The sequence below is a fragment of the Thalassophryne amazonica genome, chromosome 7, assembly GCF_902500255.1.
Source record: "Thalassophryne amazonica chromosome 7, fThaAma1.1, whole genome shotgun sequence".
NCBI classification, from domain to species: Eukaryota; Metazoa; Chordata; class Actinopteri; order Batrachoidiformes; family Batrachoididae; genus Thalassophryne; species Thalassophryne amazonica.
This window is the reverse complement of record NC_047109.1, coordinates 79,008,525-79,032,369: the sequence shown is the minus strand read 5'-3', so window position 1 is coordinate 79,032,369 and position 23,845 is coordinate 79,008,525. Positions and strand designations below refer to the sequence as shown.

Here is a 23,845-nt window from a genome sequence, read left to right as displayed (position 1 = left end):
AAAACATATGAATGAAATCCATATAGTTTTTGAAAAAAATAAAAAGGACCTATACTTTATGGACAGACCTCGTATATATATATATATATATATATATATATATATATATATATATATATATATATATATATATATATGCTTCTACCTACACTCTTTCGGTTACTTAGATTAACTGAGGAATCAGTTTTGCTTTATTTTGTACTGAAACGTTTCTCTACTTTTTTGTACCAAAATAAACATATTCATATATATATAAAATGGGACTTATGGGCTTTTGCAAATGAAATCCTCATTTTGTAATTTTGTTTCTAACAGCCCCTTATTCCATTTAGTTTCTGTTCACTTTAGCTTTAACAGGCTAAAAATGTGTTGTAAGGCTCTGAGATTGTAAGAAAAGGTGCTCACTAATGCTGTGTTTCAACAGCAAACTGATTTCCCAGGATTTTTCCCAATTTTGGGGTCTTAAAACAGCTATTTTCAGACATTTAAATGTTTTTGAAAAAAAATTAATAATGACCAAGTGGCCTAGATAAACTGTATATATTAGTGTGTATGTGCTGCAGAGCCGCTTTGATACCGTGTCTCTTCACTGCAGATTCCACCACTGAGCTATAATGACAAATCCTAATTAAACTACAGTGATTTTATTTTCATGTCTTTTCAATTTGCCAAAAAAGAAAAAAAAAACCCTCACTTGTCCTCTTATTGTTCAGATCAGTATTAGGACAAATTAACCAAAGGAGTGGTGGCAGAGTGTGACCAAATATATCTATGCAGTAAATACAGTACAGGATCTTTTCTCAAATGAGTAGGATGGTTGAAAAACAAAACAAAAAACCACAAAAAAAACAACAACAATATGTTCAACATACTCATGAAAACAACATGAATATGCTTTTAAAAGGGAACTCTGGGATTTTACAATATAGGTTCTGTCTCTCCTTTGTAAAATCATAAGATACATATCAAGGTACATGGGCTATGATACGATTCTTGAATGATATATAAAAATATCCAGTTTGATGAGATTTGACGCAGTGTGATTTGATGCAGTCTCATACAATTCTGTTTAAGATAGACATTAATTTTACATGATGGATTAGAATAAGCCAAAAGTGGCATTCCTGACCCTCAAAACACATTCATGAAAAACTAAGGGCTTTCTTCGGGTTTTTGCACATTGGTGCGGTAAACGTGCACGTTTATCTTCAGAGAGAACTTCTCCTTGCTATTGGACACTTCTAATGACATTTTTGCCGGTTCAGTGGCAGCATGAGGCAGTTTCCTGTGAGTGTATCTGATTGCCCCAGACTTTACATTAGTTAGCTGATTAGCCTGTGACAGTGTTTTGCATGTTAAATCAGTAACGCACCAATTAATTTCACTTTGGTCCTGAATGATAAGATGAAACTCCCCAAAAATCTAAAAATATAGCCTAGGTTGTAAAATCCTGGAGCACCCCTTTAAAGAGGAGTGAAATGTTTTATCAGTTCCATAACTTTGATATATTACAACTGTCTTGGTTTGAGCGACCTTTAATCATCCACTTTTTTCTGTGCAGTTAACCAAAGTATTGATGACACAGACAGATTTGAGGTGTAACATGGTAAAGTGTCAAATCTGAATTTATATTTTAATGACCATTCCTCCCTGAAATTTACACACACACACACACACACAAAACAACTCATGTTTCCTCACCTCCTTATCACAGTACAACCTCTTTTTTGTATCCATTGTCACCTCCCTGGGAGGAGACCATAAATCTGTCCTGTAAAAATCAGGAAAGCCACATTCAGGAAAACTGATGGAACAAGCTGCTCAGGTTTTATTGGGATCAGGCCGCATCCATCAGTACCTACTTTTTCCAAAATATGTCACTGCTTTCTTCCAGTAGATTCAATACTTCTTTACGAATGTGGCTGACGTAGATCGCAATTTCAGCTCTTCTTTGAAAAGTCACCCTCTGAAGCAGTAGCCGGTGTATAAGTGTGTAATTACTCTCTCAGATTGTGTCTCTCTAATCTTTATACCACCAGCACCCATTCAAAGTGAGGAGTCTGTATATTTGTCAGATATGTTTCAGTGTCTATAAATCCTTTGAACATATTAGACGTTCATGTTTTTTTTTATCACACCTAACTGTCATATAAGTCATGGTGTGGATTTGATGAGAGAATCAAAAAGTTAATCATGAATTTTGAATGTTTGTGTCATGATGTAAATATGTGTGTATGATTGTTTGTTGTGTGATGATGGTTTTGAATGTATACTTGTCTCTAATCTCTTTTAGTACAAATTACATTTTATATTAAAAGATAATTTATCTATTAGCTGAAGAACATGTAATTTATTTTTGTGTTTTATGGAGCTGTAGCAAATTTCCTTTGTTACCACCAGAGTTTAGGTGTACGATTGTTTTTATTGATACCCAGTTTTTAAAATCATTTTGATTTGCAGAAATACAAAACAGTGTGGGGAAATTACCATCTCAAAATTGAACTTGCATTAAAACTGAAATATGAGAGTGCTGGTAAGTGGTGTGTCATGTTTTGTTAAAGGTCAGTAAAAGTGGTGTAACAAGTGTCCTTCCAGTGGTGGTGCTGTTGAGTCCCACATGTGAATGGACATCTGTAGGATGAATATGTTATTTCCATACTAAACGTCTGGCTAAATTGTGTCTTTATTGTGCAGTATAATATAGTGAATATATTAATTCCCCTGATTTGACCATGTATCTTTATTAGCTAGCAACCATGCTACATGCTACCAAGACAGCCAAAGTGGCATACAGATTAAAGTGCTCTCCATTCAGAGTTTTGTCATTAAACATACATGCCGCAATACAAGTGTGCACACATGTATCACGGCACAAGGCTGCATGAGTATGAAATTGTTGCAAGAGCTCCGATTTTATATATTTCAGGAATGTGGTTATTCTAAGATCGCCAAAACGTCAGGGGGACTCTCAGCAAGGCAAACTGCAGCTTTTAATAACTTTTGGTCAGTGCATGTTTTGCTCAAATACCCAAGGAAAGAAAACAAACAAGTAGCGACTCGTGAATAAAGAGTACAGTGCCAAACTGGAACAATTTTGAGCTCATGCACTGTTTCCTATTGATAAATTGCATTATGGATAATGCCAAAACATCCTATTACTAGTTTATGCTAGTATTTTCTAATTCTATAAAATTTAGACCTTCCTAACTATCAAGTTATCAAACAACAGATTTATATAAGTGGCAATCGGGGGAAAGACGATAACCCAACAAAATACATTCAATTTATTTACTTGATAATTTGTCGTCTAGGGAACTCCCCACCAGTCCTAGGGTCCACTAGTCCTAGTATTAAGGAGAGCATGTTGACGTTGTTTTTACATTTATGGTAGGCTATATGTTGCACTAAAGTAGGTTAAGTAATGTTACAAAGTATGACAATTAAAAAAAAACATTTAATTATAGTGAATTACCATTTTTTGTTGATTTTTGATTCAACAGATTTAAATACAACAGTACAATTAAGGGCCCCTTCACACATAGTGCGAAGTTTGTCGACATGCGCACAAAGCAGGAATTTCATGCAATCGTAGCTGCCTCTAACGCCTCGTACACCTGTTGCGACAACTATTTGCACACACCAGCGGCTGAAAGACAGAGTGTGCACTGTGTGAACCCATCACACCCTCTCGCAGCAGGTGCCAGCCAAATTCCAGGTGACACGCACGAACATCTAACACCACATGGCACTTAGAAAATGTGTGGCTAGTCGCACTCTTGGCACGACAGCAGACTGCAGGCAACCACTATCGTACTGCTGTGAAATTTAAGTTCCCCACAAGTGTGACTTTGCAACCACACACACTGACAGGTGGGTGTGTGCGCTCCACTCACAGGAGGCGTGGCTTCCGACAGAAGCAGCTGTGAGAATCTGTGAATCTGGACAACACCTACTGTGTTTGGGCAAACATGGACAAACGACTGTCCACTATGAGGCGCATGTGTCTGATTGCTGTACTTACATGGATATAAATAAAAACATATTGCCATGGTGTCGACAAGCTGCAGCAAACAAGGGCGCACATGGAGCGGACACTGACAGCCCCCGAGGTTGAAATGGACCGTCAGATCAGAGCACACTGCTTCTCATTCATGTCATTTCATGACTGTCAGTGACCATGGGTCATGACCAGAGGAACAGATGGATCATATTTGTATTGCTCGCTTGATAAATGTGGTGTTTTTATATGGTTTGTGATTTTAATTATTTTTTTTGTTGTTTTGTAATACTTCCATATCCTTCCTGATATGAGGCAGATTCCAGCAGCTTTCAAAGGACAGCTCTGTAGCTCAGTGGTAAAGTTGCTGACTGGTAATCAGAGGTTTTGGAAGGTGTGGGTTTGCGTCCAGTGAGTGGTATGTGTTTTTCTATTTATTCCACATAAGTGGCGGGATGTGGTCCCACAGGTACCGGCTGGTTTTATTTATTTTTTATTCCACATAAGCGGTGCGATGTGGTCCCACAGGAACCGGCTGTTTTTTTTTTTGTTGTTGTTGTTTATGTATTCCACATAAGTGGTGCAATGTGGTAAACCTCGCACTGTTCCTGCTCGAAATACACTGTCATGTGCACGAGCTCTTGCACCGGGATCGTGCACGCCTGCCTGTCGGCGCGATGTTTCATGGTGCGCAAATTCGAACTGTTTCGCACTGTTTGCCATATTTGTCCAAACGTCATCCAAACTTTGCACTATATGTGAAGGGGCCTTAAAGGTGATTAATGGTGTATATCAACAGAATCATATGTTTTAGTTTTGTAAATTGAACAAAACTGTATCTGGTTTGTGAGCTATTTGAAAGTATTACATTTATTTGTGAACTTTAAAATCAGTTTGGGGTTGGAATATACACCATCAAATCATACAAAGACGTGAGGACCTGAGGACTAGTGGACCCTTCCCGTTGTCTGTTTATCTGCTTTGCTAGCTACCTAGTTTATTATGTAGCTGATTTGGGAATGAGTTTACAAGTAGCCAGTGTATTCTACTACTATTACTACCTTATACAGTGTCTATTGTACATTAATCATATATCATCAGGCTATTAGTCAACTAGTGATTTTATTAAGTGCTTGTAACATTTAATATTTGTGTTTGATTAGCTCCATATTGATAACACAATAGGTGCTTCAGTCCTTCTATTTCAGATTACCCAAACAATTTGCTTTGTCAGTTCTTAATGCAACATCAGCATTAATCAAGTACTGCCAGCAAGTGGCAGCACGATGGTTTAGTGATTATCACTGCTGCCTCACAGCAAGAAGATCATGGGTTCAGTTCCCACCTGTGGCCTTTTTGCGTGGCGTTTGCATGCTCTCTCCATGTTTGCGTGGGTTTCCTCCCACATTTAAAGACATGCAGGTTAGGTGAATTGGAAACTTTATAATTGTCCAGGTCTCCCTTGCAGAAGAGGTCTTGATCTCAATGGGTCTAACCTGTTTAAATTTTAAAAAAACCCTGAAACCACAGATTATTGAAAATGACAACATAACTGCATAAAACGCAGTTCTTTCGGGTTTGTGTTCTTCTCTACAAATGCAAACTTTTTTTTAAAAGAAATTGCTTAAATGCAGTGCATCCAGAAAGTATTCACAGCTCTTCACTTTTTCCAGATTTTGTTGTGTTACAGCCTTATTCCAAAATGAATTAAGTTCTAAGAAACCACGCGTACCTAAGTATTCACACCCTTTGCTCAATACTTTGTTGATGCACCTTTGGCAGCAATTACAGCCTCAAGTCTTCTTGAATGTGATGCCACCCATCACCATCCCCTCCCCACTTCCCCAGAGTGACCGTCTGGTTCTTGATCACCTCTCTGACTAAGGCCCTTCTCCCCCGATCGCTCAGTTTAGATGGGTGGCTAACTCTAGGAAGAGTCCTGGTGGAGCTGAACGTCTTCCATTTATGGACGATGGCAGTCTCTGTGCTCATTAGGACCTTCAAAGCAGCAGAAGTGCTCTGTACCCTTCCCCAAATTTGTGCCTCAAGACAATCCTGTCTCGAAGGTCTACAGTCAAATCCTTTGACTTCATGCTTGGTTTGTGCTCTGACATGCACTGTCAACTCTGGGACCTTATATGTAGACAGGTGCCTTTCCAAATCATGTCCAATCAGCTGAATTTACCCCAGGTGAACTCCACTTAAGCTGTAGAAACATCTCATTGATGATCAGTGGAAACAGGGTGCAACTGAGTTCAATTTTGAACTTCATGGCAAAGTGTGTGAATAATTGTAAATGTGATTTCTTTGTTTTTTTAGCAAATTTGCAAAAATCTAAAAAACAAACAAACTATTTTTTTCATATTGTCATTATGGGGTATTGTGTATAGAACTTTAAGGGAAAAAAGAATTTCATCCATTTTGGAATAAGGCTGTAACATAAAATATGGGAGAAGTGAAGTGCTGTGAATACTTTCCGGATGCACCGTATGTTGGAATAATTTCACAGATGTCTCTTTCTAAGCCAGCACCCATAAAATGATCTTAGAAAGACTTTAATCAGTTTTATAAAAAAAAAAATACAATGAATAAACTTCTTCCACCTTTGTAACATAGCGAGTATTCATCCCATCCTGTCTATGACCGATGCAGAGACACTGATCCATGCATTTGTTTCCTCTAGACTGGATTATTGCAATGTTCTATTCTCTGGTTTACCACAGTCCAGCATTAGGGTTCTCTAATTAGTTCAACATGCTGCTGCCAGAATTTTGACAAGAAGCATAAAGTTCAACCACATTACATCAATTGTGGCATCTCTTCATTGGCTTCCTGTCTGTGTGAAGTCTGATTGTAAGGCTCTGCTATTAACTCATAAAATTATTAATGGACTAGAGCAGGGGTGGCCAAGTTCGGTCCTCGAGAGCCACCTTCCTGACACTCTTAGTTGTCTCCCTGCTCCAACACAGCTGAATCCAATGAAAGGCTCATTAAAAGTCTGCTAACGAGTCTTTCATTGGATTCAGGTGTGTTGGAGCAGGGAGACAACTAAAAGTGTCAGGAATGTGGCTCTCGAGGACCGAACTTGGCCACCCCTGGACTAGAGCCTCCCTACCTAGTTGACCTAATTACACCCTACATACTGGCCCGGGCTCTGTATTCTCAGGACATAGGACTACTTTGTCTCCCTGACGTTAAAAAAAGTCAGCAGGCCACAGATCCTTCTGTGCCTGGCTTGTGGACTGATCTCCCTCCAGAGACAAACCAGTCAAATTCCGTATGGAGACATTCAAGTCCAGACTGAAGACAAATCTATTCTCCCTCTTGTATGACTAGCATACTGGTGTGGAATTATTTCCTCTCCTTTTAATTCATATTATTAGCAGCAGAACAGGTCTCAGCCTCACTGCATCTAAATTCTGGGTCTGTCAGTGAAGCACAGGGCTAGCTGCTGGCAACCACCTTAGGAATCTCTCTGCTTCCCTGTTGATTTACTGCTGGTGAATCAATGCATCAGGTGCAGCTATTTGTGCCCAACTGATTCTTCTCTTTGTAACAGATGTTGGCCCTGCACCCCAGGGTGTCAGGCTGAATCAAGAAAGCCCTACCTATTCAAGACCTACCTATTCAACCACCTGGAGGCACAGATACTGAAGACCCAAGATGGACTGATTGTTAATTTCAATGAAGTACTGTTTTTGCTGCTTTTCTGATATTTTCTGTTTCAGTTTTCTGTTTTTTTTTTTGTTTGTTTGTTTGTTTGTTTTTTGTAAAGAAATTCTCGTAAAATCTGTAAAAGCTTTATAACTCTTAGAGTGGCCTAAGCAGAGGGTCACCCCTTTGAGTCTGGTCTGCATGAGGTTTCTTCCTCAGAGGGAGTTGTTCCTTACCACTGTCACCTCTGTGCTTGCTCAGGGGGGGTTAGTAGCATAAGATCTTACCTGTGCGAAGCGCCTTGAGACCGCGTTGTTATGATGTGACACTATACAAGTAAAATAAATTGAATTGGATAAAATAATTCTAGCTGCTTTCCTCCATCATTTGAGAACAGTAATCATCATTACCCTGGTGGACATACAGTATGTCCTTGAGGAATGCACCTTCTACTTTGTCACATTCATACTCTGATAAACTGTTTAGTTCAGATTTCTGTTTTGGTTTTAATGTACAGTGTATTTCTTTGACCACAGAGGTCATAATGTATCTCTGAAATCTAATCTAATGTAATATGATTTGAAACCCCCCCCCCCCCCCATACACACACACACACACATATATATATATATATATATATATATATATATATATATATATATATATATATATATATATATATATGCTAGATGATTTCTAAATATCTGCCTATTTGTGATAAAAATGCATTTCTTGATAGCTTTTGCAAATCAGTGTTTTAATATCCCATCGTGTCAGTTGAAAATAAATATTATGATAGATCATATTTTTTAAACATGTATTCTCAGATTATTTTTACATGGTATCTTTAAAAAAAAGAACTGGCTTGTTTTATGTATTAATGACTTTATTTGAGCGTGTGTACATCTGGTTTGCTCCTGTTGAACATAATTTCAGTCAAGAAGCCCGATTCAGGATCATTTTCCAAAGTACGCTGTGTAAAGTAGGCCAACCCCCCTCTCTCTCTCTCTCTCTCTCTCTCTCTCTCTCCTCTCTCTCTCTCTCTCTCTCTCTCTCTCTCTCTCTCTCTCTCTCTCTCTCTCTCTCTCTCTCTCTCTCTCTCTCTCTCTCTCTCTCTCTCTCTCTCTCTCTCTCTCTCTCTCTCTCTCTATCGGCTTCACGTCAAGAATCGTTTCAGCACCAAGGCCAGAGCTCGCGGCTGGAACAAAAGGCAGCTCAGCGCGTGCTGGCGGCCGGGGAGCGTCGACATTTTTTCCTCTTTAGTTCTCAAACCCTAAAACCAACATTCATTGGAATATATATATCCATTTCAACAAATAAAAGGTTTCACTCTGCTACCGTTTAGATACTTACAAATTCATATCATAATGATACATTATTACATTTACATCACTACACACACACACACACACACATCTTCAACTGCTTACTCCAATTTAGGGTGGCTTGGGGGGGTGGGGGTGGGGGTGGTTGGAGTCTATCCCAGTAGTCACAGGGCGTGAGGCCGGGGTACACTCTGGATAGGGCGCCAGTCTGTCAGTCTGTCGCAGGGCCAAATCGAGACAAATAAACACACTCACACCCACAGGCACACCTACTGACATTTTTTTTCTAAATTTCCAATTCACTTAACCTGCATATCTTTGGATGTTGGAGGAAGCCAGAGCACCCAGAGGGAACCCACACAAACACAAAGGGAACATGCAAACTCCACACAGAAAGGCCACAGGTGGGAATCGATCCCACAATCTTCTTGTGAGACAAGTGCTTTACATCACTACATTTATATAAACATACCTAACGTGGAATTTGATATTTGAAGTAAAGCCATTGTTGCTCAAATGTGGTTTCTTTACAGCCCCCATGGAGGCTTTTTTTTTGTTTGTTTGCATTGGGGGGGGGTAAGTTTACGTCTGTAAAACAAATGATAATCTAAAAACTGTGGTTGCATCCACTCAGGTTGCATTTGTTTTTGTTTTATTTTTCAAATTGTGTTTGAATATCTGAATTTAATAAAAGTATGAGATATAGACAAAAAGAGAAGGAATCACTAACAGTTCCAGTGATCTGATGATTTGATTGACATGCATCTAGTATTAATCACCCCTGGGAGTGTCTTATTCAGTTAAAACAAGTTATCAATGCATTTTAAGAAAATGTTAGATTAAATACATAAAGTGCACAGTGTGTTTTGACACATGCCCAATTGTAAAAAGATGATGTTTTGCTTCTGTAAATAAAATTATCATGTAAAAACACATATGTACTCAGGTTGCCTTTGTTTTATGTTACATTGTGATTAAATATCTGACACAAATTAGTATGAAATATAGACAAAAATCAAATTAATGGGGGGGGTGATTTTAAAGGGACAGAAGTGTTAATTAATATATATACATTCAATATTAAATTTTCCACATTAGTTTGTGAGTATATGAATGAGTAAATACTTCAATGTATTATGTGACTGTAGTAGCATTATTGTGACATAAGCCATTTAAGCAAACATGTACCTCCAGCTGTTTCAGTTCAAATAACTCATCACTTTTTGAATTATTTCATTTCAGAGACTATACCAAAGTTTCCCAAACCCCAAAATAAATCTTAATTCGTGTGAATTACATACAGTACAGTACATACAGACAATTAAATATATTTCTTATAAATTAAAATTTTACATCTAAAAATGTCTAAATTTTCTAAATAACAGGAGCACTGCGTTTAATCTTTTTTAACAGTGAGTCATTAATTTGCAAAGAATTGCCTGTACCTAGATTACTATGGATTACACTTTCAAACTCAATTAATTTTTTATGTAAATTTTAAATATAGGGGAAACCGGGGCACAGTGGGTCAGAAATGTTGTTTTGTGGCAGCATAAACACATTATGCATAGGTTTAGGTCATTCTATTGTGGATTTAATACAGCAAGTTATTGTTTATAAGGCTGGGTTATTTATGTTTTCCCAAGTGTAATTTACAGGTGTTTAAAATCGATTTTAAAATTTTTGATTCAGTGTGCCCCGGACACTAATTCATGGGGCACAGTGAATCAACTTAGAATATAATGAAAAACACATGATTTTAAAGATTTCTTCAAAATTATTAAATATATGCTGATGCATATACAAACTGTAATCCAGCAAACCAGCTATGCAATGTGTGAGTGTCTTATACAGTGACATAAGTCCTTTAGAAACTATTATAAATACAACTGTCATAATTTCTGTTCAAACATGAAAAAAGTTGTTTATATACAAAAATTATAGAAATAATTCATGGAAAAATAAATGTATAAGCTTCAACAAGTAATATTTGTCATCCACTTCTACTACTAAGCCCCAGTATGGCTTAGTAAATCACTGAGTCACTGTGCCCCAGGTGCATGTGACACACGAGTCATGTTATCAAATAGCTGATAGTCTGGAGAAGACATAACACATGCTCATCAGTTGGACGGGGTAGTCCTCTAAACAGAAACAATTTTTTGGGCCACCTTTCCTCTGTTGTGAGAAATAAATACAAAGACACTGACATCCACAAGATTTACTTTTGATAGGAAAAAAACTGACTTCAGTTGCCATTTAGTTTTACCCTTAATGTATCCAAAAACAAAACAATAATTTATAAGGGGGATGTCTTTATACATAAAAAATATGGCATAACTGCTGCAAATATATATGTAGTTTTGCAGATATAGCTACTCATTCACTGTACCCCGTGATTCACTGTGCCCTGGTTTCCACTACTAGCTGAGCTGGGTAATAAAGAAGAATTTTAGTCATGTCATTGTATATTTCATGTCACTTTAGTTAAGGTGTAGTAAGTTGCACTGCAATGTGTGCATGTTGTCATCATTAATTTTCACAGAGCAATTCGTGACATTTTTGAGACTCGAATGATGATAAAAAGGCATGCTGTACACAGCAGGTACATTTTAACTGAAAAAAATACACGCCTTAACTACTACACGCTGGCCCATTCGGATTCTAATTAAAGTGCACGCTAGCCAGCAGCTACTATGTATTAAGTATAGTGTGATGCTTGCTACCTGACCTGAGTACCAGGTGAACTGTGAAAATAAGGGCTCCAGTGTTGTGATCTAATATATAAGGATGACCGTGTGTGTTTGCGCATGTACACTTTCAACCTAAGGCCCCCAGTGACCTCCCCTTTGGTTCCCCCTGTCACCATAGCAAGTTTGGTGTCGGATTATTTAATTTCTGTTGTGCTTAGTGAACACACATGCACACACACACATGGTCAGTTTATATATTAGATCAATCTAGAGTTTCCTAATCAATGGTCTGGATTTTTTGTGCTTAGTAAGTGCGTGTTTAATTCTTATTTTATTTTATTTTAGTTTGGTGTTTTGAGTAGGAACCTCTAACTGAACTGGGGTTGGATTTTTTTTAACTTAAGTTGTGTGCTGTTTTAATATAGTGTGTAAATGGCTGCGTAATTTGTCGTGTTTTAAATGCCTTTATACTTATTATGTACACTATTTTTGCAAAACGTAAATATTTTTTGTATAGTGTAAATGGGAAAAAAAAACGTCGTTTCGTATGAGTGAGGTGAAAAGTGTTATGGACGGTCCCTTGATGTTACGTCACAGGAGAGAGAGAGAGAGAGAGAGAGAGAGAGAGAGAGAGAGAGAGAGAGAGAGAGAGAGAGAGAGAGAGAGACCGACCTGTGTATTTAAAAGGTTTCCAGCAGTTGGACGGATGAGACGAAAACTGAAAATAGCCCGTGAGCCTGATGTAAGTGAGGTGAGCGGCTGGAAGAAATAACAGCAAACCTGCGTCGAAGCGTTAGCCTCATTTAAAGTAGCGGTTAGCTCGCTGCCAGTCAAATTTAAGGTGAATTTAAACGAGAGAAGTAGTTAGCATTAGCTTCGTCTGTTCTGCGCCCGTTCAACTGCGAGCTGTGATTTGAAGTGGAGCGACCTGCCAGAACCAGGAGCAGGAGCACAGCCGGCCGAGCTCATCCGAACAGGCGACCCCGAGGAGGCGGAGGAGGAGGAGGAGGAGGCGGCGGAGGAGGAGGAGGAGGAGAAGAGGGAGCGTAGGACAGGCACAAAGAGCATCCAGAGGGGAGCACGGAGGACGGGACAGGACGACAAGAGACACCCAGACGACAGCTTATCATTTAAGAGTGAAGTTGGTAAGAGCTGGCATGTTTTTGTGTGTGTGTGTGTGTGTGTGTGTGTGTGTGTGTGTGTGTGTGTGTGTGTGTGTGTGTGTGTGTGTGTGTGTGTGTGTGTGTGTGTGTGTGTGTGTGTGTGTGTGTGTCGGACAAAGAGCAGGGAGCCCCATGACATCCGTGTGTGTAGCTGTAACCTACAGCTGGCTAAACAAAGAAACCCCCTCTAATGCCACGATTTAGCCCCACTCACTCTGATTTACACTCCTTTTTTTTAATGTGTGCACTTCCTGTGCTCTCTTTATCCTCTACAACAGAATGCATCTTTATAGATATTTTAGATTAATATGCATGTAATTGGAAGGGGGAGGGGGGAGATGGGGGGTTGCCATTATTGCTTTTTGATTGGCTAATTAACGTTTGCGTAATTGCATTATCAGAAGGTGCTGGAGCTCTTTGTCATCAAGCCCAGCATTGAAGACTGTCACACACCTAAATACACACACACATACAAAAACATACAAAAAAGAATAATTAACTTTTCTTGTGTCACCGATTCCACAGCTTAGCAACATATTCAGACTAGAGGTTTAATTCAAAATAGATCTATTTTTTGTATTTTTCATTCTGCATCTTTTTTCCACGAGAAATAATATAATTATATTCAATGCTCAAAAGTAAATTTAATAATTAATAATGATGAAGTTATTACCATAGACACATCAGTCCCCCCCCCCCCCCCCCCCCCAAAAAAAGAAAGTGTGCCGTTGTTGATAAATCTGTCAGCTAAAGCCAATGTCCATCCTTCATTGCTCCCCTCTAGGGATACCTGCTCCTGTTCAGCGCTTGTGGTGCTCGCTCATCTTCTCTACTCTGTCCCGATGAAGGAGGCCGATGCCATAAAGCTGTTTGTGGGGCAGATTCCTCGGAATCTGGAAGAGAAGGACCTCAAGCCAATTTTTGAGCAGTTTGGCAAGATCTATGAGCTCACTGTGATAAAGGATAAATACACTGGCATGCACAAAGGTCAGTCCTCTCACCATGTTACATAGATAGATAGATAGATAGATAGATAGATAGATATAGACGTAAGCAATGGATGGGTCTTGCTGTACTGTGACATGTGCTACTTGTCACCATGGAAACTGTCACATTGCCTCTTGTCTCCGTCTCCACTTAACACTGTAATGTGCTCAACACAAACAAACTCAGCCTGTGCTGTGAACTGGCAAGCTTTTACAGAGAAATGTGGATGCATGAAAATAAGAAAAATACAGGCTGCGTATCCCATTATTTATTGCCTCCATCAACCCAACAGGTTTTGTCTGTCTGTCTGTGTACAGAGTAACTCAAAATAGTAGACAACCACTTTTGGCAAACCTGTGTGATAATGTGGTCCATGGGGCAGTGATGACTTTATTCAGTTTTGAGGCACAACCAGATTTCTTTTGCATTTATCTGTTTTGTAATATTTCAGGAAAATAGCCTCATAACATCACAAAGATGTCCATATATGCATAACAGAGAGCTGTCGAACTGTAAACTCAAGTTTAAACTTCTCTGTCAGAGGTTTGAGACATTAACTCCTTTATGTGCAATGTGTGCAGACTGAGAAGTTTCATAACTACCTCTTTGGTTTGTCTGTGTATTCCCGTGCTGAATCACTCCTTTGCATACATCAGTCTGATTTTCTCCTCTTTTCTAACTATCACCTTGTCTACACAAATGTCAAACAAAAATAGTCTTCAAACGACAAGTTCAGGAATTCCAACCCATGACGATGAGGGAAAACAGTGTTGAAAAAAAGTGATTTGCCTCAGATTTAATGTACTGTACGGATAGGAAACCTTTCCTTGACAATCATTTGTGCACAAAAATAAAAAATGTAAAAACAGTCACTTTTTTCTATATTTCATCTGAAGTGTTAGACTACACACAAACCATCACCTTTGTTTACACTGTAAGTATTTCATCCTTTTAGTGTCTGATTTCTGTGGTCTCTCAGCTTATCTTGGCGTGGTCATGAGCTATTCTTTTGGGCCATGTCTGGCTAACTAAAACAGTGTAATTATACTCCATTCAGAGTTAATCTTTATATAATGCCTAAATATATCCTTGTCATTTATTTGATTGGTGGTTTGCATGTCGCGTGATATGTATCATTGTTACCATTTGCCATTGTGTTTCATTTACTGTGCAGTTTTGGTTCTGTTTAGCGTGCAATTTTGGTGCTATACATTTTGTGCTATTGCATGCCGCGACCACTGCGTGCGCTCACACTAGCGGCAACGGTGCTCAGCTTAAAAACAGACATGTGGCGTTTGTTTTATTGATGGTGCTCATTCTTGTAACACACACACAAATATTGAGTACGCCGTAAGCTGTCCGGAGGCATTTGCAGTATTCGCTGGAACGTCTCTACCTGAAGTACAAGCGCTGTCGGATTAAGAGTTCTCCAGATTTTTGTTGCGATTTTTCACTGGACTGAGGAAAGCAGATGGCAGTCTGTACACGAAGAAGTCAATGCACGGCATCAGGTACGGACTATATCGTCAGGATTGTTAGGCGTTATATAAAAGAAATAATGAATGTTTTTTTCATTCATGCAATGGAAAGAATATTTCATGAGGTGACCGCATGAAATATTCTTACCATTGCATTTTTTAACATTGATTATTTGTATACTGTTCTACATGACTATAAGGTCCATTTTATTCATTTGTTAGTGTTACTCTGCAAAGCCATAAGTCACAGGATCCTCAGTTCTTTAACTGTTTCGCCCCCTGCTGGTAAGAGCATAGAGGTACAACTTGGCATGCATATTCATTTATTAGTAGAATTATATTTTTGTGATACAAAACCTATAACTCTGAAACTGATTTACAATTTTTTATGATTTTTTTTCCTCCTAGGTATTTGTCCATCATCTGTACCCACCACACATCACACACACACACACACACACACATACACACAGGCCTGGGGTCCTGTGTTCAGATTAGGCTGTGTGCTTCAATCAGTGTAATGGGCCTGTAAGCCAGCACACACAGGAACAAATCTGTTGTTCTGAGAATCCCCACAACTAAAGTAAGCCCCTCGTAAAAACAATGAGATGGGCCATAAGATACATGTGAGTAGGTACAGTCGCAGTACATGTGTGTGTACTGCGACAGTACTTTGTGTTTTGTTTCATTTCATGGCATTACATTGAGTCATTCTGCTGAGGTGTTACCTTTTCATTTCTACACAGTAAATTTTGCAGAGTAAAATATACTCTGCCAGGATAACATTTGGTCCCAGTCCAAATAGATTGAAATATACTCTATCACAGTGCTAAATGAACTCTATCACAGGGTAAAACCAACTCTATCATGCTGTGAATGACTCTTATTGGAGTTGAAAAACATGATTTGACAAAACAGTTGAGCTGATTTCACTCTATAATAGAGCGTATTTAACTCTGTTTGGACTGGGACCAAATGTTATCCTGACAGAGTATATTTTACTCTGCAAAATATACTGTGTACTCTGACTCTACATTAGGTGGTCTGAGATGGTACAGCAATGCTAACCTGCTGCTAATCTTGTTGTCCTAGTGCTGGTGACAGGTGTAGCTAACAGCTCTGACCAGCCAGCTGTGCTACCTAACCACCCTCACACACACAGACACAGGTACAGCATATAGGAAAATGTAGGGAGTGTATTTGGCGTGATCGTGAGGCATGTGTACTGGTTAGTGTAGGCAGGAACCTTTTTGTGGCGAGCCTGTAAGGCCTCGTTAGCCCTGCACACACGTCTGTGGTGCTGTCATGTGTGCTGACTTGTGCCGTGCCGTTCTGAAATGTGCCGTGGCGTGGAGTGTCTTTCTCTGCTCTAGAGTGCATCTTCGTGGTATTTTTGAGTGTAGTTGAAGTGCATGAGTAATATTTTTGTCCTCACACATTTAAATTAATGATAGCTGACGAGTAACTAGGGAAGGCAAAAATAAGAGAGAGAAGTCATTTAAATGGCGTATGACTGTCAGTATGTGGTCAGTATGACTGCAGATAACAATTATTTTCATCATTGATTAATCTGGAATTATTTTCATAACAATTATTTTCATCATCGATTAATCTGGAATTATTTTCATGAGCAATCAATATATTGTTTTGATATAAAATTGCACAAAAATAATATAAATAGTGTAATATAATGATAATAATATATAAAAAAAAAGTTAAAAATCACATTCCCATGAATTTGCATTGAAATCTAGGCTAAACAATGCTACAAATTTAAAATATATTAATTTGGTTTTTGACAACCACACTGTAAAAAAAAAGTTGAGAAAATGTAAAAATTCAAGGCAACCAGTTTGAGTTTGCTCAAATTAAAAACATTATTTAGATGTTCTTTTTATTTTATGGGTTGAGTTTTTACATTTTCTCATTTTGTTTTTATAAACAGTGCAGTGAAGACCAGTTTTGCTTTTTATATCCAATTTAAAATGCAATTGCTTAACAGTTTTATAAAAAAAATACTCCATAAACAGCTAATATTGTATTCAAAACTTATTTAAATTGAGTTTAATGCACTTTGAAGTAGTCTGTCACTGCTTAAGGCCAGTTTAAGAGCCACTTAAAATTAGATTATATCATCTGTCTCAATTAAAACCATTTAAGGCATTTTATTGTCCATATAGAGTTGCATACAATTGGTGAAGAGTCAAGGCCAATTTTTATAATAATGCACATGAAGCAGATTTTTGGAGTGATTGTAGAGTATAGGCACTATTTATTTTGCAAACTATTCCAGTCATTCAGAATCATTTCCCTTTGTATTTTCTCACCACAACACAGAATTATGGGTTTTCAAATGCAATTATTTATTTCTATTTTGTTATGGCTTGATTGGAAGTTTTGCTAACCTCAGTGAAATACAGTGAAAAGAGATCTTATTGTGCTCATTTCCAGGAAAAATTATCATTTGGACCAACAAGAGACTAACACCACAATTGGCTCTTTGCTCATAGTCGTTACATCAGTCTGAATCGTGGGAGATATGTCTTTTTTTTTTCTTTTGTCTTTGGGCATTACTTTGGTCGCATTTCAGTTTCTGACAAGAGTCTTCCAATACAACCTGTAAAAACTTGCATGTTGCAAATATTTTGAAACCAAAACTGTGAATATGTGACTAGTGGTTCCTGATTTATGACGTAATGAGACAGTGACAAAGAGAGTATAGTGCACCGTGCATAATTTAAATTTTTTAATGAAAGATGAGCAGTCAAATAACATAATGTCTGGTTTAAACCAGTGAAACACACTGGTTTGTGATTGTTAGCATAAAATAGCTTTATTTCATACAAAAAAGGACGTCCTCATATTTAACAAGTTGGAACAAGACAAAATCTTAGCTTAAAAAATGAGTAATGATTAATCAATTATCAAAGTAGTTGCCTTTTTCTGTTATTTGACTAATCATTTCACTTCTAGTACTAACCCTAATATGTTCACACTCCCTGCTTCGCTCTCTCTTTCACTCTGTCTTTGTCTTTCTTTCTCTCCTCTTTATTTCCGTCTCTGGCAGGATGTGCGTTCCTGACGTACTGTGCGAGGGAGTCAGCGCTGAAAGCCCAGAGCGCCCTACATGAGCAAAAAACTCTACCAGGAGTAAGTGCACAAATGCACACGCACATAAACAGATTGCATTTCCTGCATACATAGTTTTGCACCTTTACTCCAAGAAAAACTACACACAGTCCATCTCATATACACAAGGTACCCTCCGATCAGTGTGTGTCTGCGCTGTAGGTTCAGCTGCCGTTCCTGTCACTGTGACATAACTCAGCAGCCAGCAGACATCTTGCTGCTGAAGACAATCATACCCTCTCACTGGGAGCATCATCATCTCAATTTCTTTATCTTTCACTGTCTTTATATCTCTCTGTCGCTCCCTCTATTGGCCTCCAGTGATAGCTACCGCCTTGATAGCGTGTGTAATTAATGTGGCCATTCCCCTTTGTCTCATCCCAGACTCCCTCAGTCTCTAGTGAGGGATTGTGTGCCGCGGCTCAGTTAGGATACTGTTCATTATGGATGGGGCACTATGGGAGATTTGTGTCTGTCTCATAGTCTGTACCGCTGTCTCTAAATGCTCCCTGCTTTTTGTCTTTCTGACCTGGTTTCCGTTGCAGTTAGAAACTAGATTTTATATGATTTGTGTTGGAGCATTTGTATTTTTCTTGACTTGTTTACAGCACGTGAATACTGTGCTCCGCTGCCTAGACTGTTTCACTGATGACAGCACTGTGACAGTAAAGGATGAATCTTAAGGAAGCATAAACTAAAGCAGCTTGGCTTCCCTGATATGATGCATATCCATGTAAAATGAGATTTTACACAGACATTACTTCATATAGGGACGGTTGTGATTGATCTTCGAAAAAGGCAGTGATTCAAACATAGGGAACCAGCCAAGTCCCCTTATTCTCAGTGTGCCACAAAGGACAGTCTGATGTGGTCCTTTGGCATCTCAATTGGTACATAGAAAGTACCTTTCACTGTCAGTATAGTGTCATATGGGAAATGGACTTTCAGTGTCTGCAATAATTCTTGTCATACCTTTGTGAATGTCAATAACATTAATCAAAACCTTCACCCTAACCAGGGACATAATGTAGGAAAAGAAGAAAGACATCGTTACTTCAGGCTGCCCTGTATATCACTACATCGGCAGCAAAGGGCACCTTCTGAACATGTATTGTGGGATGAAGGGCAACTAAAAAACATTTCTATTTTACGACACTGAATGAGAATGTGCTGGGTTGCCATTCTGAATTTAACTGAGGAGAATTAGCATCAGTGTCTCATGCACTAACACTTACCACACCCTATAGTTAGGCCTGCCTCCACTCTGTGAACTTACACCCAGTGGTGGGCACAGCTAACCAAAAAGTTAGCTTCGATAACCATTAATCAGACAACTGAAAAGTTATCTTTTATAACAATAAACCGATAAACTGCTAAAAAAAAGTTATCTTTGTTATAGATAACTGATTAACTATTAGTATTGATTTGGATGAGGCCACATCAGATTACACTGCCGGCTTCTGATAAACCAGTTTCACTTTAAGTGCCGCAGGGGCTGCTGGGTAAATTCAAGGACCACAAACACAAAGAACACAGGAAAAATTAATGAATAAAAAAATAAAATAAAACCTCAAACACTGTCATCATCTTTCAAAAGCAGTAAAACAGTATTAGAAGTCACAGTTTATCTCAGTATTAGATACACCGTCATTTACGAGCAAAAAGCTGCTGCTTTTTTCACACGCTTTGAACCCTGCGGCTTAAACAACTGAAATACATCCATTAATGCATTGATTGGCAGAGTAAAATACACATAGCAAATATAAATTCTTACCTGTTAGTTTCAGTGGGATTCATCTGAATAAATAATCCACATAAAGCATCCCTTTTTTTTTAATGCAAAACAATGTCTAAACATGAAGAATAGTCCCACCCTCTGTACACCGAGCTGCGCCATGAGAGCTCCTCTCCCCCACCAAGTCTTGGTGATTAAATTACAGCCACAAAGAAATAAAATACAATAATGGTAAAATTAGTCTGTTTTGTGTTTGTGTCGAGTGGACAAGTCACTGTAACCTCCAAAGCAAATCTGAACTACACTACCCACAATGCTCCCTGTGTCGACCGGCCAATCACATTTTGCACTTAATGATGATGTCATCAGCAAGTGACAGCCAGCCAGTCTGCTCCATGGCTATAAACACACAACAAAGAGACTAAAATGTTTGATTTTAGGGTTTACAAATGTTTTTATCTGTTAAACTTTACCAGCAAAAAAATGTTATCGGACTGAAAGTTATCAGAACTAAATTTATCGGAAGATAATTGTTCCGATGATGGTTTTAAACTTTATCTGAAAAGCTAATCCAATAGCAAAAACATTAGCTTCGATAATTATCTGCTATCACATTAGCTGAACTGTGCCCACCACTGCTTACACCTTACAACTATGGCACCATAGGACATGTTGGACTATTTTTTTCAGCTAACATCCAAAGACAAAACTCCAGCTGATGATGTCACTCTGAATTAGTAGGATTATAGATTATTGTTTGGCCTCTCATACTCCAGACATACTTGCTATACAGTACCATATTATTTGTATTTCTCAATGACTGATGTAAATGAAGTCCAAGGTGTATTCAGTGACTTGGAAAAGTCTAAAGAAAACTGGATGTAATGAGACAATTTATATTAAAAATTCTTATACTTGGTTTGTCCAATTACTTATGGTGTCTGAAAATTGGTGTATAAAAATGGCTGTGATTCCTGATAAATTAGGTTCACAAAATACATTTTCTTGTTCATATACTCAACAAAAATATAAACGCAACACTTTTGGTTTTGCTCCCATTTTGTATGAGATGAACTCAAAGATCTAAAACTTTTTCCACATACACAATATCACCATTTCCCTCAAATATTGTTCACAAACCAGTCTAAATCTGTGATAGTGAGCACTTCTCCTTTGCTGAGATAATCCATCCCACCTCACAGGTGTGCCATATCAGGATGCTGATTAGACACCATGATTAGTGCACAGGTGTGCCTTAGACTGCCCACAATAAAAGGCCACTCTGAAAGGTGCAGTTTTGTTTTATTTGGGGGGGGGGGGGGGGGATACCAGTCAGTATCTGGTGTGACCACCATTTGCCTCATGCAGTGTAACACATCTCCTTCGCATCATCCGTGAAGAGAACACCTCTCCAACGTGCCAAACGCCAGCGAATGTGAGCATTTGCCCACTCAAGTCGGTTACGACGACGAACTGGAGTCAGGTCGAGACCCCGATGAGGACGACGAGCATGCAGATGAGCTTCCCTGAGACGGTTTCTGACAGTTTGTGCAAAAATTCTTTGGTTATGCAAACCGATTGTTCCAGCAGCTGTCCGAGTGGCTGGTCTCAGACGATCTTGGAGGTGAACATGCTGGATGTGGAGGTCCTGGGCTGGTGTGGTTACATGTGGTCTGCGGTTGTGAGGCTGGTTGGATGTACTGCCAAATTCTCTGAAACAACTTTGGAAACGGCTTATGGTAGAGACATGAACATTCAATACAGGAGCAACAGCTCTGGTTGACATTCCTGCTGTCAGCATGCCAATTGCACGCTCCCTCAAATCTTGCGACATCTGTGGAATTGTGCTGTGTGATAAAACTGCACCTTTCAGAGTGGCCTTTTATTGTGGGCAGTCTAAGGCACACCTGTGCACTAATCATGGTGTCTAATCAGCATCTTGGTATGGCACACCTGTGAGGTGGGATGGATTATCTCAGCAAAGGAGAAGTGCTCACTATCACAGATTTAGACTGGTTTGTGAACAATATTTGAGAGAAATGGTGATATTGTGTATGTGGAAAAAGTTTTAGATCTTTGAGTTCATCTCATACAAAATGGGAGCAAAACCAAAAGTGTTGCGTTTATATTTTTGTTGAGTGTACATACATATATGCAGGTATTAAAGCAAAACCAAAAAAAAAAAAAAAAACTTCTGACTGAATTTTTTTTCACTGCCCAATCACAAGCTATTCACCATCTGTCTTTTTATAGAAACCCTTTTGCGATTGCATCTTAGGATTTAGCTTAAAACAATATAAAGACCACTAAGCAAACAGCAAATTGTTCTCCTACTGAACAAGATTTTATTTCACTCACTAACCATTCCTGCTCTTTTCTAATGCAGCATCATATTATAGACAGACTTTTATAACCTACACATGATTGAAATACTTCAGGATAAATCCATTTTAAGGGGACAGCTTCTCTAGAGCTTTTACTTTATTCAATACAAGACTTAGGTCTATTGATTTGTTATTACTTTCGGGTTTGTGTGTTGTGTGCCTGTATTGTCTGGTTATATTTTGTAAATTTGAGTTCATTGACTAAGTTTGCACGTTTTTTCTTTTTGGTATTGTCATTGTGTGTGGATATGTATGTATGTACATGTAGGTATGTATACGTGTATATATCTGCTTATGTATGTATGTGTATGTATATATGTGCATATACATGTGTGTGTATATATATATATATATATATATATATAGATATAGATATAGATATATAGATATAGATAGATATAGATAGATATATATATAGATATAGATAGATATATATAGATATATATAGATATACAGTGGTGGGCACAGATAACTGAAAAGTTATCTTCGATAAAGATAAAACAATAAACCACCCAAAAATGTATCAGAAGTTACAGATAACCGATAACAGATAAATTCCAATATAGTCTCTGGTACATTTATAACTACTAATAAAATGAATTAAAGTTTTAATGCCACAATAGCTTCTAGTAACATTAAAAGTAACAACAGACCCAAACATTGAGACCACACTTTCGTCTTTGAACATTCTGCCCCTGCTGGAAGCGCTTGTTTACTACAGAGCTCCCAGCACAGAGGCACTCTGAGAGCAGCCATAATGCCAACTCTCTATCAATCACAACACTCCGGTCAGGCGGAGGTCTTGAAAAATAAAGTCATGCTGACTTATGGTTTTGATTTATAAATAACATTAATACCGATAGAATAACTCCATTAATGTCAATTCTGTCATTTGTACAAAGTTAAAATATAGCATATATCTTTTAATGTTGAATAATGCACTAATTCTGAGATTTTGTAACAAACACAGACAGATCGCAAAGGATTCTGGGTAAAAGTGCCTCTGCTCAACACTGATTGGTTGAGTCATTCATTATGTAAACCAACACGTTACTGTGACGTCTGTCGTGTGTTGGTGTTTACAGATAAATGTGCTTTTGTAAAATATTCCATTTTTTTTATTTGTAAAAACAGGCATTTTTACGGAGCCCTGGAAGTGTCATCGCAAAATGTTTTGCATGTGGAGAGAATGTGCGCATGTTTTATGATATTGTAAAACGTGCTTTACACTGTGCGAGATGATTTTTCATGCAAGAATTTTTTTGACTGAGTTTCAGGTTAATCGTGCGTCCTGCATCAT

General features: G+C 38.3%; 1 protein-coding gene across 5 annotated transcripts in view; it reads left to right on the top strand.

The window, feature by feature from the left end:
- Positions 1-12,657: 12,657 nt before the first annotated feature.
- The window catches only part of LOC117514296 (CUGBP Elav-like family member 3), a 75,473-nt gene continuing 64,285 nt past the window's right edge, over positions 12,658-23,845 (top strand). For 4 of the 5 annotated variants that reach the window (XR_004561849.1, XM_034174684.1, XM_034174682.1 and 1 more), the window contains exons 1-3: positions 12,658-12,814; positions 13,617-13,819; positions 18,365-18,447. Coding sequence is in view for 3 of the 5 variants with exons in the window: in XM_034174684.1 (XP_034030575.1) it covers positions 13,675-13,819; positions 18,365-18,447 (228 nt within the window). In the remaining 2 variants the exon portion in view is untranslated. Of the gene's footprint in view, positions 12,815-13,616; positions 13,820-16,389; positions 16,466-18,364; positions 18,448-23,845 lie in introns of those variants that run through there. The other variant, XM_034174685.1, reaches the window with a different exon arrangement.